The 15,503-nt window shown below is 35.0% G+C and overlaps 1 protein-coding gene across 8 annotated transcripts in view; it reads right to left on the reverse strand.

Annotated features, from left to right (window-relative positions):
• Window positions 1–15,503, reverse strand: part of CACNA2D1 (calcium voltage-gated channel auxiliary subunit alpha2delta 1) — a 490,964-nt gene that overhangs the window by 399,234 nt on the left and 76,227 nt on the right. For all 8 annotated transcript variants that reach the window (XM_021674256.2, XM_021674264.2, XM_021674268.2 and 5 more), the window contains exon 2: window positions 819–900. In XM_021674256.2, coding sequence (XP_021529931.1) covers window positions 819–900 — 82 coding nt within the window. The remainder of the gene's footprint in view (window positions 1–818; window positions 901–15,503) is intronic.

Here is a 15,503-nt window from a genome sequence, read left to right on the forward strand (position 1 = left end):
CACTTTGCCTCATTGACCCAACACATTTTTGGAAAATAAAAGGCCTCATTGCATCACTAAAAACACAAGATGAGAATACTTTAAAATGTATTATTTACATTGAAATGAAAGTAGTGAGACCCTTAAAAAGTGGCAGTTAATTTTTAATAAATCTTACAGAACCTATACATGTAAATGCTCTTACCCATGAAAAATAATCTATTTAAGATGTCATACAAATATGTATATACTGCTGTCACTCAAATTAGAGTGACTTTCATAGTCAATCCGTAAGTCACAAGAAAAATCATCTTTTATAGAGTCTCCTTATCTTACACCAAAACCATTATTACTGATCTCAGTGACTCACTCAAATCTCTAGACATGCCTGTAAACACTTTTCAAATAATTTTTAAAATAAAATCTACCCTCAAAGAATGAAGATGTGTTTCACTGAGGATATTCAAAAGATTCCATCACAGTAGTTCAAGTCACCATGGTATGAGGGATTATTCAATATATTCTGAAGAATGGAAACATTACAGGAATAAGTATATGACTCCCCTACTTGAATTTAGGGAGAGTATACAAAACATGAGACTCATCTAAGGGAGACCTGCATATCCACTGCAAAGTGTCCTGAGGAAGTTTCCTTCATTTTTAAGGATGGCACTTCTTGTTCACAGTAACTAGCAGTACCAAAGGTTTCGCTCAGAATTTCACCACCAGATCCACATGAGAAATCATATCCCATTTGAAATATAGAGCTACAGTTTCCTAGAAGATAGAACTGCATTCAAAGAAAAGATTAAGAAATCTCTTTGGTGGATTTTACTCACATCAACAAGCTGATTGACGCCACTTGCTGTTTTTGCCAGTGTGACAAGGTCTTCTTGCATCTTATCCACCCATGACTTGATACTGCAGAAATCAGAAAAGATTATGTTCTATCAGCTCTCTGGCAAATCAAAGTCACATGCTGATATTTTATATCCATGCTACAGACAATTCATTAAAATATCTTTAAATTATTTTTCTCCCTCCTAGCACCTACTATGTCCACCCTCCCTCTCCAGCTTTAAAGTGCAAAAGCATTCAATTTTTTTTTTTTTAAGACAGAGTTTTGCTCTTGTTGCCCAAGCTAGAGTGCAATGGTATAATCTCGCCTCACCACAACCTCTGCCTCCCAAGTTCAAGCAATTCTCCTGCCTCAGCATTCCGAGTACCTGGGACTACAGGCATGTGACACAACGCCCAGTTAATATTTGTTTTTTTATTAGAGACGGGGGTTATCCAAGTTGGTCAGGTTGGTCTCAAACTCCCAAGCTCAGGTGATCCGCCTGCCTCAGCCTCCCAAAGTGCTGGGCGTGAGCCACCGCGCCCAGCCAAGAGCACTGAATCTTTCAGTGCAAGTTTTCAGGATGTTGAAATGCCCCTCACATCAAAAGAGAAAAATGACATTGATGTCTTGTCTAATATGAGAATAAATATTTTGCTTATTTTGCATTAAAAGTCCATTAAATAACTATTAAACATTCTAAACTACAAACTATCTTTTAGCTTACGAGTCTTCTGAATATAATAGTAAGATTATACTAAATGCAGACCATTTGTAAAATGCAATAATAATTCCACCAGTCAGGCGGAACATTCAACAATCTGATGCATTCCCTTCTAGTCTTTTAAAATTATTTCACATAGTTGAAAGTATGTTACATAAAATTCATACATCTTTTTACTTTGTCATATGATACATACTTTCTGATGGCATTACAAATATTTTATAAACATATTATTTTTAATGGCCACTTAATATTCCATTATCTCTATATTCTAGAATATACTTGACCATCCTCCTTTTTAAAAAGAACTTTAAGATATCATCAGCTTCCAATCACTACATATTATACTACCACAAATACCTTAGAACATGAAACTTAAGTCTTATTTTATTTCCCTAGCTAGATTCTTAGATTTGGAATTACTGGATCTAATTAGATTTGGAATTACTGGATTTAGAATTATTGGATGAAAGTAATTACTGGAATTACTGGATCCAAATTTTAAAGCAATAGTTTTGATCATTAAAATTATGATTGAAGGATTTAAGTTCAAATCTTTTTCAGGTATACATTTCAGATTAATGCAATGGACATCTTAAAATATGAGATATGGATGTCAGGATATTTTAGAAGAAGCTAAATCCATGTTCTATCTCACTTTTTCCTGGCATTAGAGATATTACCAAATAGAACCACACAATCTTCCCTATTCATATTAAAATCATTTAACTTGTATTCCTCCATATATTTCACGTATTCTTCCTCAGGTTGTAGACATAAAGTGTGTATTCGTTTTTGCCCAGGCAAATATAAAGAAACATTAGTAAGCCAGTAAGGATGATAGAGAGATGATTTACCTTTGAGTTTGAACTTTTCTCTACATATCTATATATAATTTCAATCATGGAGATTTAACTGTATATGATTTCTCTTCCTTAGAGAAGAATTCCAAAGGTATATCAAGATCACCAAAATTTTTTCAGATAAATTTAAATATATCAAAATAAAAAATTAGAAGTGGAATAAAAGTATAACATGGAAAAGAGATTAAAATGACATAGAAGAGAGCATTTAAAAGAATGATGAGCTGGGTAAGAGGAAGAAAAAAATGGAAAGTCAGTTATAAAAAAGGATGAAATGCCTTAGAGGAAAACACAAAGGCTTGACTTATATATGAAACAAAATATTTACAAAATGAAATACATTAAAAGCAGGAATACTTTAGCACAAATGAAAATAAGGAAGAATACTTATTGAACTACTGTATGAATAGGATAAAGGTAAAAGAATATCAAGAAACCAAAAAAAAGGGAGTTAGATATAAAATAGAGAAAATTTGTCATAATAATATTTTAACTAGTCCTACTTATTAGCTGGTGCATATACTTGAAAAATATTATAAGTAAATATTATTAGTAAATACAGTTGTATCCTATTTTTATATTAAATACAAAAAAATCCATTAGGGTACAGGTAGGAGCATTGATACAATTTCCTAATTTAGATTCGACTCTAATTTAGAATTTAGATTCTAAGCAGTTACTGAACAAGTCCTAGATCCTAGAGAAAATGAGTCATCTCTTCAAATATAATTTCCAACACTGACAAATAGTAAGGAATGTTATACATCCCTTTAGCTCGGAAACTGAAAGGCAAAGAATATACATGTAAAGAAGTGAACTTAACTCATCCCTGAATTCTGATTTATACTAAACTGACCCAAAACATGCATTCTAACTTGACACAAGTGTTCTGTCACTACCAATGTTCATTGAGGGAACTTATTTTAGCTGAAAAGCAATTCAGAACCCATCCAGTCGTCCCTGCCCCACTGACAAGCTGTTAGGAACACTTTATAGGAGTAAGGATTATTTTTTATAAATATGAGGTGTTAACTTGGTTTTCTGGAATACTTAGGCACTCTGCCTTTCAACCTGGAACTAAAAGGTTCTAAAAAAATGAAATAAGGAAAGGTCCCATTCATCATGAAAGTAAAAAATTACACAAGGGAAAACACTCATATGAGCAAAAATGTTTAATCAATCTTTCTCTTTCTTGGTAAACCGTCAAGCACAAATATATAATCACTAAGCACTGTTTTATTAAATTTATCCAGAAGGCACTATAAAATTTGGGGGAAATTACAGAGGATACAGCTTTCTCGTGTAATAAAAAACTAAGCGCTCCACTAGCAAGAATTCATTGTTGTTTTTGCTTAATCCATTCAACAAGTACTAGTAACTGCTGGAAAAGATACTAAAAGATGGAGATGCAGGCTGGGTTTAAAACTGGGTCTGGGAGGAAGAAAGAAAACAACAAGAATATGGTAGGAAGTGCTCGAGGAAGCAGGAGAGAGCCAACGCTTAGTAAGGAGTGGTATGAGGAGGCTGATAGAAAAGGCTTTCTGGAGTAGTAGCTACTTGAAGTCATATTTGAAAGACAAGTGGAACTTGACAAAACTGAGCAGAGAGGGAAGCAACAATGAAAGCAGAGAGAATGTAAAACATGACATATTCAGTAACTTCAAGAGGTTCGAACGACTGACTGAGTCCAAGCTTGGTTCAGAAAATGGTATGGAATGAGGGCAGAAATAAAAGGGAAGAAATTCAACCAGATGGGCCAGGCCAAGGGTCTGAAATACCATTCTGAAACATTTAGATTATATTCTCAAAATAATGGAGAGATATTAGAAAATGAGAAGTCAGAGAGTAACAAGATCATGGAAATGTATATAAACATGGTTAAATAACTTCCCTGACACTGAGAGAATCGTAGCTTAGAGGGAGAACAGAAAACACAGACACACAAAATCTAGTTAAGAGGTAAGAAATGAGATGGAGTCAAACTAATTCAGTAGTGGTGAAAGGGATAAAGAGAAAAGAAGGGAAGGCAAGTAGAAGCAACTAGCTCAACAGAAATTCTGAAGGAGGGACAGTCAGATTTTATGCACTATTGGTTATAGAACGTGAATGACAGGAAGAATGTGAGATGATTCAGGGAGTTTCGCAGGTAGAGGATGATGGGAACTGTGGTATAGAAAGTAAGTATAGGAGAAATATCAGTTTAGAGGGGCATTGATAAGTTTGCTTTTATTGGTTCAATTAGAGGTGTTCTAGGGAGATTCAAGTATAGATATACACTAGGCAATTGAACGACTAGCTCTTGAAAGAGAAATCTCCATAGAATTTAAAGATCAATGTATAATTCCCAAAGGAGAGTGTAGAGAAAAAGGAAGGAAAAGAATAGTAGTTACAACTCTGGAAAGTTACATTTAAAGAACAAACAGGGGAACCTGAGTAGTAACTAGGAATCTAAGAACAATGATAGCAGAAGAACCAAAGAAGGGAGAAGTTTCCAAAGAGAAGAAAGAATCAAATAAGGTGAGAAATTTATCCACTTTGTCTTTGAGGAGAATGAGGAATCAGTGCTCTTTCTGGTTTTTAATAGAATAGATGTGAGCCTATTTCTATGCAAAAAGAGAAAGGCAAGTAGAGAAGGAAATATCAAAGATTACAGGAGAGAACACGTAATTTATTGACAATGATGGGGTACAGGAAATGCAACCCCCAAATAGGGTGCCTTGGCATTTGAGAAAATAGCAAAAGCAGGAAGGTCTTTCTGACCTTCTCCCACCAAGCAGACAATAAAACCTAGGAAGGTCACTGACCTCCCTCCATTCTCTCCTGAAGATCCCAGTGGCAAATGTCCTGCCCTATACCCAAAGAGAAGAAACATCAGACACAGACTCCAAGCCTACTAAGTTCCCCCTAGTTTATTATTAGATCATACCCTTTCATCTTCTAATTATACTTCTGCAATACTGTCCATAAAAACATAGTTTTCTGTAGAACTTTGGGTCATTTTTTGAAGCCTCCTGTGTCACATAAAAATTAATTTGTATGCTTTTCTCTTGTCTTTTATTTTTTAGGAGATTCTCAGTCATGAACCTTACAATAGGTAAGAAATCTTTTCTCCCCTACAACTGTCCTTTAAAAGGCTCTAAATATTTTTTTAGTACCTCTGTATCCCAACATGAGAATGTGGAGGTGGGGGATTAATTAAGAAATCAGGAGAAACCTAATCCATGGCTAGAAAAGAGGATACTTCTTCTCTGGAGAATGGAAAGAGAATGTAGATTTGAGGTAAATGGTAATAACAGGAATAACTAGAAAAAAAGTTGAGACAGCTTTACTTATTGCTCTCTGTTTCCTTTGTATTGAAGGAGGACCAGTTATCTGTTAAGGGACAAGAAGTAGGCATTAAGGTAGATAGTTGAAAAGATAACTGGAGGCTTAAAAAGAAGAGCTGGAGAGTGCTTAAGGACCTGGCACTATAACGGAGGTCATCAGTTTCCATTGGTACTAATCAGTATGGCTGTGTGAACTTCTTACTAGTACTAGGCTGAAGAGAGCAAGAGCAGGAAAAAAAGGCATTCAGATGAGTGTGGGACAGATACCAGCAGGTGAGAAAGACAAGGAAAGGCGTGTTGAAGGTCCTGACAATTTCAAGATGTCCACACATTCTAAATTAATAAGGACTACTGAAATATTCAAAAAATGTTATAGTACTGTATTCACAAACATTGTTTATTTCCTTAACTCTTTCTCCATGGAAACAAGAATCTTATAATATTTATAAGAAACTATCAAAATAATGTATTACTAGATTTCAAATTTTTATTTTTTGCATTTTTTACCTAACAACTTATGAATATGCTGCAGAGACTAAATGAGGAGGGCTGAGTATACATATCATACTTTAAATCACCTGACACTTTTAAAATAACAAGATCCTTACACCATTGTGAAATCAAATTGCTCTAAGAAAGTTCAATAGTTTGAAAATATTTATCTTAGAAATAAATATATAGTACAATCTTCGGCCAGGTCAAGAAAGTGCATGGCAACTCATGTATATCTGGTTGTACAGGTATAAAAGACCTTGACTAATACATACATTGTTCTTTGAGAAAGTAAATGGTATTTTTCTAATTTGCAGTGTTAAGAACACACTTAACACTGCTTGTTAGAAATGTATATTCCCTGGCTTCAAGTCTCTGGTGGTAAGAGAGTTTTCAATATTATAAAGACAGAACTTGAACATGATATCTAGTCAGAAGAGTAAGAACAATAGACAGTACTTGGGAAGAAAAACGATGAGAAGTTCCAGAGTTCTGTATGCAGTCAAGGTACATATGCAACAGAACTGCTTCTCACCCCATTCCTACCACTGCTGCATTGCCCTCTTGAAACTCATGTTTCTATGGCTCCTATGACCCTATTCCCTGGTCTCTCTTCTTTTATATTATTATCATCTGACTCCTTTTCATTTTCCCAAAGCCAAATATAGTCATTTCTCAGCATCTGTCTTTGATTTTATCTGCCATTCTCCTTCCTCAACTGTCTTTATTTCTACTCCTTCAAAATCTCCATATGTAATCCCTAAATCTGAGCTCCAATTCTACCTTAACTACCATTTGACCATTTCATCTAGATGTCCCACCATTCTTTTTCAAATATGTATAAAAGTAAACTCAGTATCTTCCCTCCCCATACTATGAACCCTCCATGTCCCTTCTCCTTGATGGAAAAATCGTCTCCCCAGTCATCCGGATCCATACCATCAATTTCTTCATCTCATCCCTCCTCCAGTCCTTTGTTTAATAATAGTATCTCGGCATTTTTCCCACACAGAGGTAATAGCTAAATGCATTGAGACCTTATTTTATACCATCTCTATACTAAAGTATTTAATATGCATTCTCTCATTCAGTCATCATAAAAATGAATGTTCATCTTTCACTGATGAGAAAAACTAAGAGATGAGGAAAAATTAGAGAAGATAAAGCAACAGAGCACACTAGGTTTTTGTTTTCAAAGACCTTTAAATTCAATCAGTTTCACACATTTCTATGCATGCTGACTGTCCTTTTCAACATTCTGCCTTTGCTCTATAACCTCTACCTGGAATTAATCTCCCATTGCCATTGTGAATGGATAAATCACACTAATATTCTAATATCATCTTTCACAACTTCCCAAACTAAAAATATTCTCATCTCTCCACTAAACTTTAAAAGTCTCTTAATTGTGCTGTGTGCTTATTTTCCTTATACTTTCCTAATTAGATGAAGACACCTTTGTTCTTATTTATCAATGCATTTCCAAAGTTTTTATGACAGTGCTGTGAATACAGCAAACATGTAAGTATTTATTGAATAGAAAAGTAAATTGAAATAAAATGCAACTGCCCTACAATTTAAAAAAAAAAATAAGTATTTTTATTTGATGTTTTAATGTATGTCTTCTCTCCATAATCTACATCAGAAAAAAAAAATGAAGTTGGACCCATGCATCTGTAAATAGCATCCACTTTTCAACAAGTAGCAGATTATCAAAATGTATACTTACTGCTTTAAGATACTATTAAATCTCTAGAATGTATGCCTTAAAATTCCAAATATTTTGTGTGTATTAATTGTCATAGAAAAAAAAGTCTTATCATCCTTCTCTGTCCCTACAATAAGTCATTACAGAGTTGACTAGCAGTAGAAGATTTCTAAATGTTTGTTGTCTGCAAATTCAATAAAATTTGAAGCAGTCACTACAACATCTCTTAAAATTGAGGCAAGTATTTTATTGAATAATTGAAAAAATATTTTATATCCTCTATTTCACTTTATTATGCAGAAACAGCCCAAATTCTAAAAGCAAGCATAAAAAATATGCAGATTTTCATCACATTTGAGAGAAAAACACTTGCCATTCAATTAATATTGCTCTTGTTGAGGTTGAATTTGTCTGCAATGGGGCTTTCCAGAGAGTAGTGCATAGTTCAGAAAACTATTTTCAAAACAAAAAAAGATGGTAATCCATATCATTTTGTGTGCATGTGTGAAACAATAAATTTAGAAAAACCCAAATTATACTTTGTGTGATCTACTGTAAAAGTATAACAGTTGAGTAAAAATGTCAAGTCTGCATAGTTATCTATTTAATTGTTTTAAAGCCTGGGCTTAAGAGAGAATTTGCCTGGTTGGAACAATGAAGCCAAAATGATAGCTAAGAATTGTTATAATAGGTTTTACTCAAGACTGTCTTTCCTTCCTATATTTCATGTGGATAAGTTCTCTGGAAAAGAGAATAATGTGTGTAAACCTACTCCTATTTGTAAAGAGAGAATATCAAAACAGACCTTTTTTCATGCCCTTCCCAATTTATTCCACTGGCAATTATCACAGAGACAAAGAGGGAATGGGAGCTATACCAATGAGAAAATGGAAAGGAAGAGGGTTTGTTACAGTAAGGGATGTATAGGAGGGGTAAGGGGAAAGTGAGATGTCTGTGCCACTTGGAGCCCTGTCCTAAGGCAATTCTCTGCTTTTGCCACTATTTTTAAGAAATCGTTTATTTTTAACCTAAGCAAATAAGAGACATAGTTATGCCCTGTGGAGCTGGGAAAAAATTTAAATATCAAAAGATCTAACAAACTGACCACTTCAATTGTGTTGATGCATAAATAGCTTATCATATATTTCAAAAGTCTAGCGTTCCACTTGCTATAAATAAATACTCTACCAATGCCAAACTGTTCCTATTTTTGTTATATAATAAACCACCCACAGTGTTCCTATAGTTGGGTAAAAATAACGTAAGTAAGCCAAAGATTTAGATAACCTAGACATGAAATTTTGCTAAATATGTATTTCTTATAACATGGACAACTATACCATTAATTTTTTTGGTATAAAGGAGGTGATTGTTATCTACATTAAATCATAGGATTGTTTGTGAGATGGGTGTCATGCCAGGAATGTTAGTTAGTTCCTGAAATTATTCTCAATTTAAACCATTTTCAATAACACTGCTGCTCTGTTTTTAGAAAGCTGTTTCAACTTGTGAAATGCTTTAGTATTCCATTTTTGACTAGAGTAATCCTGTAAGAAATACAGAAAAGGATGTGTTCATGCTAATCAGTGGAAAGGTAAGGTACTTGAGAGTAGGAAAAAAGACTATCACTAAAATCTGATTCCTAAGCTGTTCATGTTTCTCTGCCTTCATTTTGTTTTTCTTTTTCTTTTTTTTTTTTTGTTGCTGCTCATTTGTGTGTGCACTTATCTGTGTGTGTGTGTGTGTGTGTGTGTGTGTAGTTAATCCACATTACAAACTTCATACTCAGCTCTCAAAGGCCATGAGATCTACTTTTGTTCATATGATCTTCTATTCATCAGATCTAAATTTATTTTCATGAGATCTTCTTTTCCACTATCTTGGATTGACTTTGGTTTTATCCAAGTATTTTCATCTTTTCTTTATTTAGTTAATATTTTCTGCCTCAGCTGTAGCAATTTGCTTCCAGCTTCCCAGACAACAAATAACCATTACACTTTGGGGTTGATATTAACATAGTTCTAGGGATTAGCTGTAGTGGGGAGGGTTCTCATGCATGAGATTTGTTCCCTGAAGCCTTGAGGGCTTTGTTTTTTATCCTTCCACATCACAATTAGTAACAACCTCTAGCATAGTCCCAGGAAGCCTGATGCCAACTGAGGTGTCCCACATGGCCACACAATCTGCTGCTGGTGTTTCTATGAACCAAATGAGCTAAAATCCTAATTGCTCATTACAAAATCTCCATTCATTTTATTGAAGATCTTTCCTTTTATTGTTTATCTGTGATTTTTCTCAGTTATTGGTAATTGTTTACAAAATTCACTTTAGCCTAATTCAAGCATGAATTTAATTATTATTTAATTACCATGACATTATTTCATATCATGGTAAAAATTTCCTTTTCTTTTTTTCTATGAATTATTAGCTGAGCATTCAAAATATTTCTAATACCATAAAATCCTCAAATGCTTATTACATTTGGAGTCTAACCTAAATGGCAAATCCACTTCCCCATATAGATCAGAATCTCCAGTCCAGCCAGTTGAACTGCTTTACAAATACATCGGTTTTGTCATGTTCTTTAAATATGTTTTCTATTAAACTGAAATCACCTGTCTAATCATCTTCAGCTCTGAAAATCATCCAAGTTTGGGCTTCGGTTCCCTCTTCTGGTCAGTTCAAATCCTCAAACTCTCACAATTTTTCTTTTCTCTAAGTATCTAAAATATGTACAGCCCATCCTACAAAATGTTACATATGCTGACATATTATTTTATGTTAGTGTTATTTCTCCAACAATATTTAATTTCCTTGAATGGATGGGCCATAGCTTATTGTGTTCTGAGACTATGTAGCACAGTTCTGAACATACAGTGGCTACTTAAAAAAACAACAGAGCACCTACATGTCAAGAACTGTTCTAAACATGTTATGTGAACAAACCCTTTAAAATTCTCACAAAAATCTACTGAGGTAGATACTGCTATTAGTTCTACTTTACAGACAAGGAAACTGAGGCATAGAGAGGTTAAGTTACTTACCGAAGGACACAAAATTAGAAAGCGGCAGGGCAGTTTGCTCTGAGAAGCCAATAACATATAACTACGTCAATAAATGCTAATTGATGCCATGATCTGTTTCATGGTTTGGTTCTCATTGTTAAACCACCAGATAGTAGCCCTCAACTCTACTCTCATCATAATTTGTACATACCTCCTGTTTTCTAGTTTACAGACTGTCATAGCTCTAGGTTCAAAGTCTGCTTCATTGATAGAAAGAGAGAAAGTAACATTTGCAGAAGTCTTATTTTTACATGGCAAGAGAAAAGCCAGTTATAGTTAGAAAATAACGATTGAAAAACAAGAATACCTAGGTATGTTCTTCCTTAAAACATCTCAGTAGAAATTTGTACAGATTAATAATTATTTAAATGTTATAATTTTTACTCAAATTAAGTTTTTAAGTTTTCATCAGTATTTTAAAACTAAACAAGCACCATTTATTTTACTTACAACCACAAGTTGTACTACTTTCATGAACATAAGATGACATCCTCTGTGTTATGCATTAGGTCCACAGCCATTGATTCTGATATTATTTATAACATGCACACAGACTTGACATAAAGTAGCAGGTTAGGTGTAGAGTCAGCCCTGACACGTTTATAAACATAAAATATTCTGAAAGCAACATTAAGTCCTTCAATATGAATAGAAAATAAGACTATTTCAGCTGGCTTTCATTGTTTTTATGATGCAGGTTCAGATATACAAACAAATGTATGAATATAAAACCAGGGCCCAAATTGACTCATGCGGCACTTCTTTTAAATACAGTCCATAGTGTAATTTGCTGACAGCTATTCTAAGACAGTTTATTCAACAATCAAAAAGCTGTCAACACAGATATATTAACTTGCAAATTAGAAAGACAATAACGCTGTTTCTGAAAACCATCAGAAAAGAATATTGGCAGGTTAGTCCATCTCCAACATTTTTTTTTTTTAACATTAAGTACAGGATTCTAGAGAAACAGGAATGAAGCCTTCAAATATGACATATATGACATGGTAAACATCTTTCTAGCTCAGAAAATATATTGCAATTTAATTGCTTTCAACCTTTCTGTCCTCACAGAACACGGTCCTCTTTGACCCTCTGTGCCTGAGCAGCATATACAGTGCCCTTATGTTCGCCTCTGCTGGTCTGAGCACAGTGAACATTCCAAACAGAAGATTGCTTCTTGGATACGAATTAGAGCCAGCTCCCTTTCCTGACCTGCTCAATATAAATGAAATCTTAAACTTCGTTTTTTATCAAACTGTTTTTCCCCATTAATGCAGTAAAAATAAAAATGAGAATTGTGTTTAAAAAATAATGTTTATCAAATGGCAAAAAAAAATTACGATTTCTAGCGCTATCCAATGACCCCTTTCAAAAACTGCGAACCATTATTGCAAAGTTTATATAAATGTCCAAGTAATACAGAAAAAGAAATCATTTTTAATTTCTTGGCCATGCTTTCAACTATTTTTTAATTTGAATTGTTCAATGTTTCAAATTATGTAACATTTGCTAATGTTTACATAACAATATTATATATTTATGATCTTTCATGTATTACATGTTGAAAAGCAGGTCAAAATCTAGGCAATTAAATTTTTTAAAATATTAAAATGTTAGGGAGAAAAAAGCACTTTGTATAACTAAATCCAATGGAAGCTTGAATATCATACTCTCGGTAAATTACAATATGCTGTAAGACAGGATTCATGTATGTACAGCTATTGGAGAAGGCTTTTTTAAACATTATTTTTCTACTTAAATATTTAATATCATATAATTTGCTATTACTATCAACAGAAAAAAAATCACAGTGTTAGCTATATTTTTCTCTTATGGGGAAGCAACTGTCAAGATGGCTACTGGAATTTAAATTATTAACATAAATGTAAAATAAACACTTTAAAAACACAATAGCTGATCTCATAAAAATCCTCATTTGTGTTGAGTTTATATCTTTCATATTTCAAATAATTATTCTGTAATTAGAAGCAAAGACTTGAAAACTGAATCATATTCAATCATCTTAGACACAGGTAGAAAGCATTTTACAAGCCCCAGTGAAAAGAGAATGGTATTTTAGCTTGAGGTCCCTGCTGTAAGATGGCACGCCCATGTAACTCATCATCTTTATGAAATATGAAAGAATCATGAAGCAGCCAGTAACATGAATTAAACATCAACATTCCAAATGAATTGTTGCAGTCTCCTAATTTTTTTTTCATTATTAGTCATTCTGTCACTGTTCCTAGTGATCCATTTAGAGCACATCCCAATGTGGATTTCAACAAGCCGTTTTAAAATGGACCACCCCGTATTGTAACGTTAAAGTCTAAAGATTTCTGAGGCTAGATCTGTGAATCACATGTGACTCAGCAGCCTCCCACAGGCCCGACAACCCTTATATTCTCTCTTAAAATGTTCCTTCCCTAGAAGAGTGGTTGAATGGACTCACTATTCAGAAAATACAAAAGGATTTGAGCACATATAATCCATTAGAATTCACACTACCTGTTTTAGGTCACCTGCAGTAATGGAGGAAAGAAAGGCTCTTCAGTGCATCTCCTGCTGTCTGCAGAACTGTCTTTTCAACTACCCTGCATGTATTTTCCCAAAGCTCTGGTTTATCCTCTCATGTCTCTTGATCACATCAGGGAAATAGTGGCCTCATAGGCATTTATATCACCTTTGGATATCTTGTAAGTGAACCTTGAACTGAGGTTATTTCTCCAATTAATGCAAATAATAAATACTATTTTCAAATACTTCTAGAAACTGCAGAAGAAAGCATCATGGTCTTCCAGTCCAGTTCTTAATAAATGAAAGCCTCCTTTATACATTACACATGAAAAACGATCAGGGTAATTCTCCCAAATACTTCCTGTAACAGGCATTTATTACCCTACTGAAAATCTTTTTATTTAGGTGCAAAACTGCCATGAAAGTTCTGCTAGGTGCGAAATAAACTATGGTATAATTGTCTTATGAATTGTCAGGCAACCCCATAAAATAAGACCTGCTCTTTACAAATACTTCCATGTTGTTTAATTTTTCAATGATTATCTCTTTGAAATTTATAAGTTATAAAAATTTCAGAAAAGAAATTGTCCTCAGACATCCAATTTCTAATGCCTACCAAAAGAACACATGAAACAGTCTCTTTTATAAGTTATGCAGCTGACTTAGTTATATGTGGTCATCTGACTACCACAGTTTTGTTTGTCTTTATCCTTAGATTTAACCAGAAATAAAAGAGTGAACAAAAGTACATGTGTGTAAAGGGCAAAGTGGGACTTTTTATCTTGACCCTACTAAAAGAAAAGCAAATCAGCAACTAAGGGCAAAATAAGTATTAATGATTAATAAACATCCTTCCTAAGTTTTGAATAAATACTTTCTGACCAGGTGGTGGTCAGGTAGCCCTAGACATACTAAGTTCTAGGACCCAGACTTGGAGTTTATGGACAGACTGGGTCTGATTCTCCAGCTAGATTCTTCAGACTACATATCTAAGGAGGATCAATAGCCAGTGTCTAAGGCAAAGCTGAAGCCAAGAACCAAACAAGTAGCCCAAAGGAATAATGATTCAAAAAGGTCAGATGAAGGCAGGGCCCTGGGGCTCACGCCTGTAATCCCAACACTTTGGGAGGCTGAGGTGGGCAGATTTGTTGAGGCCAGGAGTTCAAGACCAGCCTGGCCAACATGGCAAAACCCTGTCTCTATGAATAAAAAAAAAAATTAGCTAAGCCTGGCCAACATGGCAAAACTCTGTCTCTATGAAAAAAAAAAAAAATTAGCTGGCTCATGCCATCTACTCAGGAGGCTGAGACATGAGAACTGCTTGAGCATAGGAGGCAGAGGCTGCAGTGAGCTGAGATCACACCATTGCACCCCAGCCTGGGTGACAGAGTGAGACCTGGGAAGGAAGAAAGGAAGGAAGGAAGGAAGGAAGGAAGGAAGGGAGGGAGGGAGGGAGGGAGGGAAGAGGAAGGGAGGGGGAAGGGGAGGGAGGGGGAGGGAGGGAGAGAGGAAGGAAGGAAGGGGAAGGAAAAGGAAAGAAAAGGAAGGAAAGAAGGAAGGAAGGAAGGGAGGGAGGGAGGGAAGGAGGGGGAAGGGGGGAGGATGGGGAAGGAGAGAGGGGGAGGGAGGGAGAGGGGAGAGGGGAGGGAGGGGGAAGAGAGAGGGTGGAGGGAGGGAGAGGGGAAGGGGGGAGGGATGGAGAGGGGAAGGAAGGAAGGGGAAGGAAAAGGAAAGAAAAGGAAGGAAGGAAGGAAAGTTGAGCAGAAAGACTGCAGAGCTCTGGCTAGGGGACTGCAACTGGAGACAATAACATAGCAAATGTCAAAATATAGAGAAAATAAATTCAGAACTGCGGATCTAGCTCAAGAAGTTCATAACATGACTAAGGGCCTATTTATACAGTCCCTGCACTGTTCTCCACCTGTGGCTATAAAGGTAAAAGCCCTGTCTAGTTAAGAGAAAGGGTCAAAAAGTTTTGTTTAAAGAAC

This window comes from Aotus nancymaae, unplaced genomic scaffold, assembly GCF_030222135.1.
Source record: "Aotus nancymaae isolate 86718 unplaced genomic scaffold, 86718_ANA_hifiasm-v0.15.2.pri h1tg000002l, whole genome shotgun sequence".
Classification (NCBI taxonomy): Eukaryota; Metazoa; Chordata; class Mammalia; order Primates; family Aotidae; genus Aotus; species Aotus nancymaae.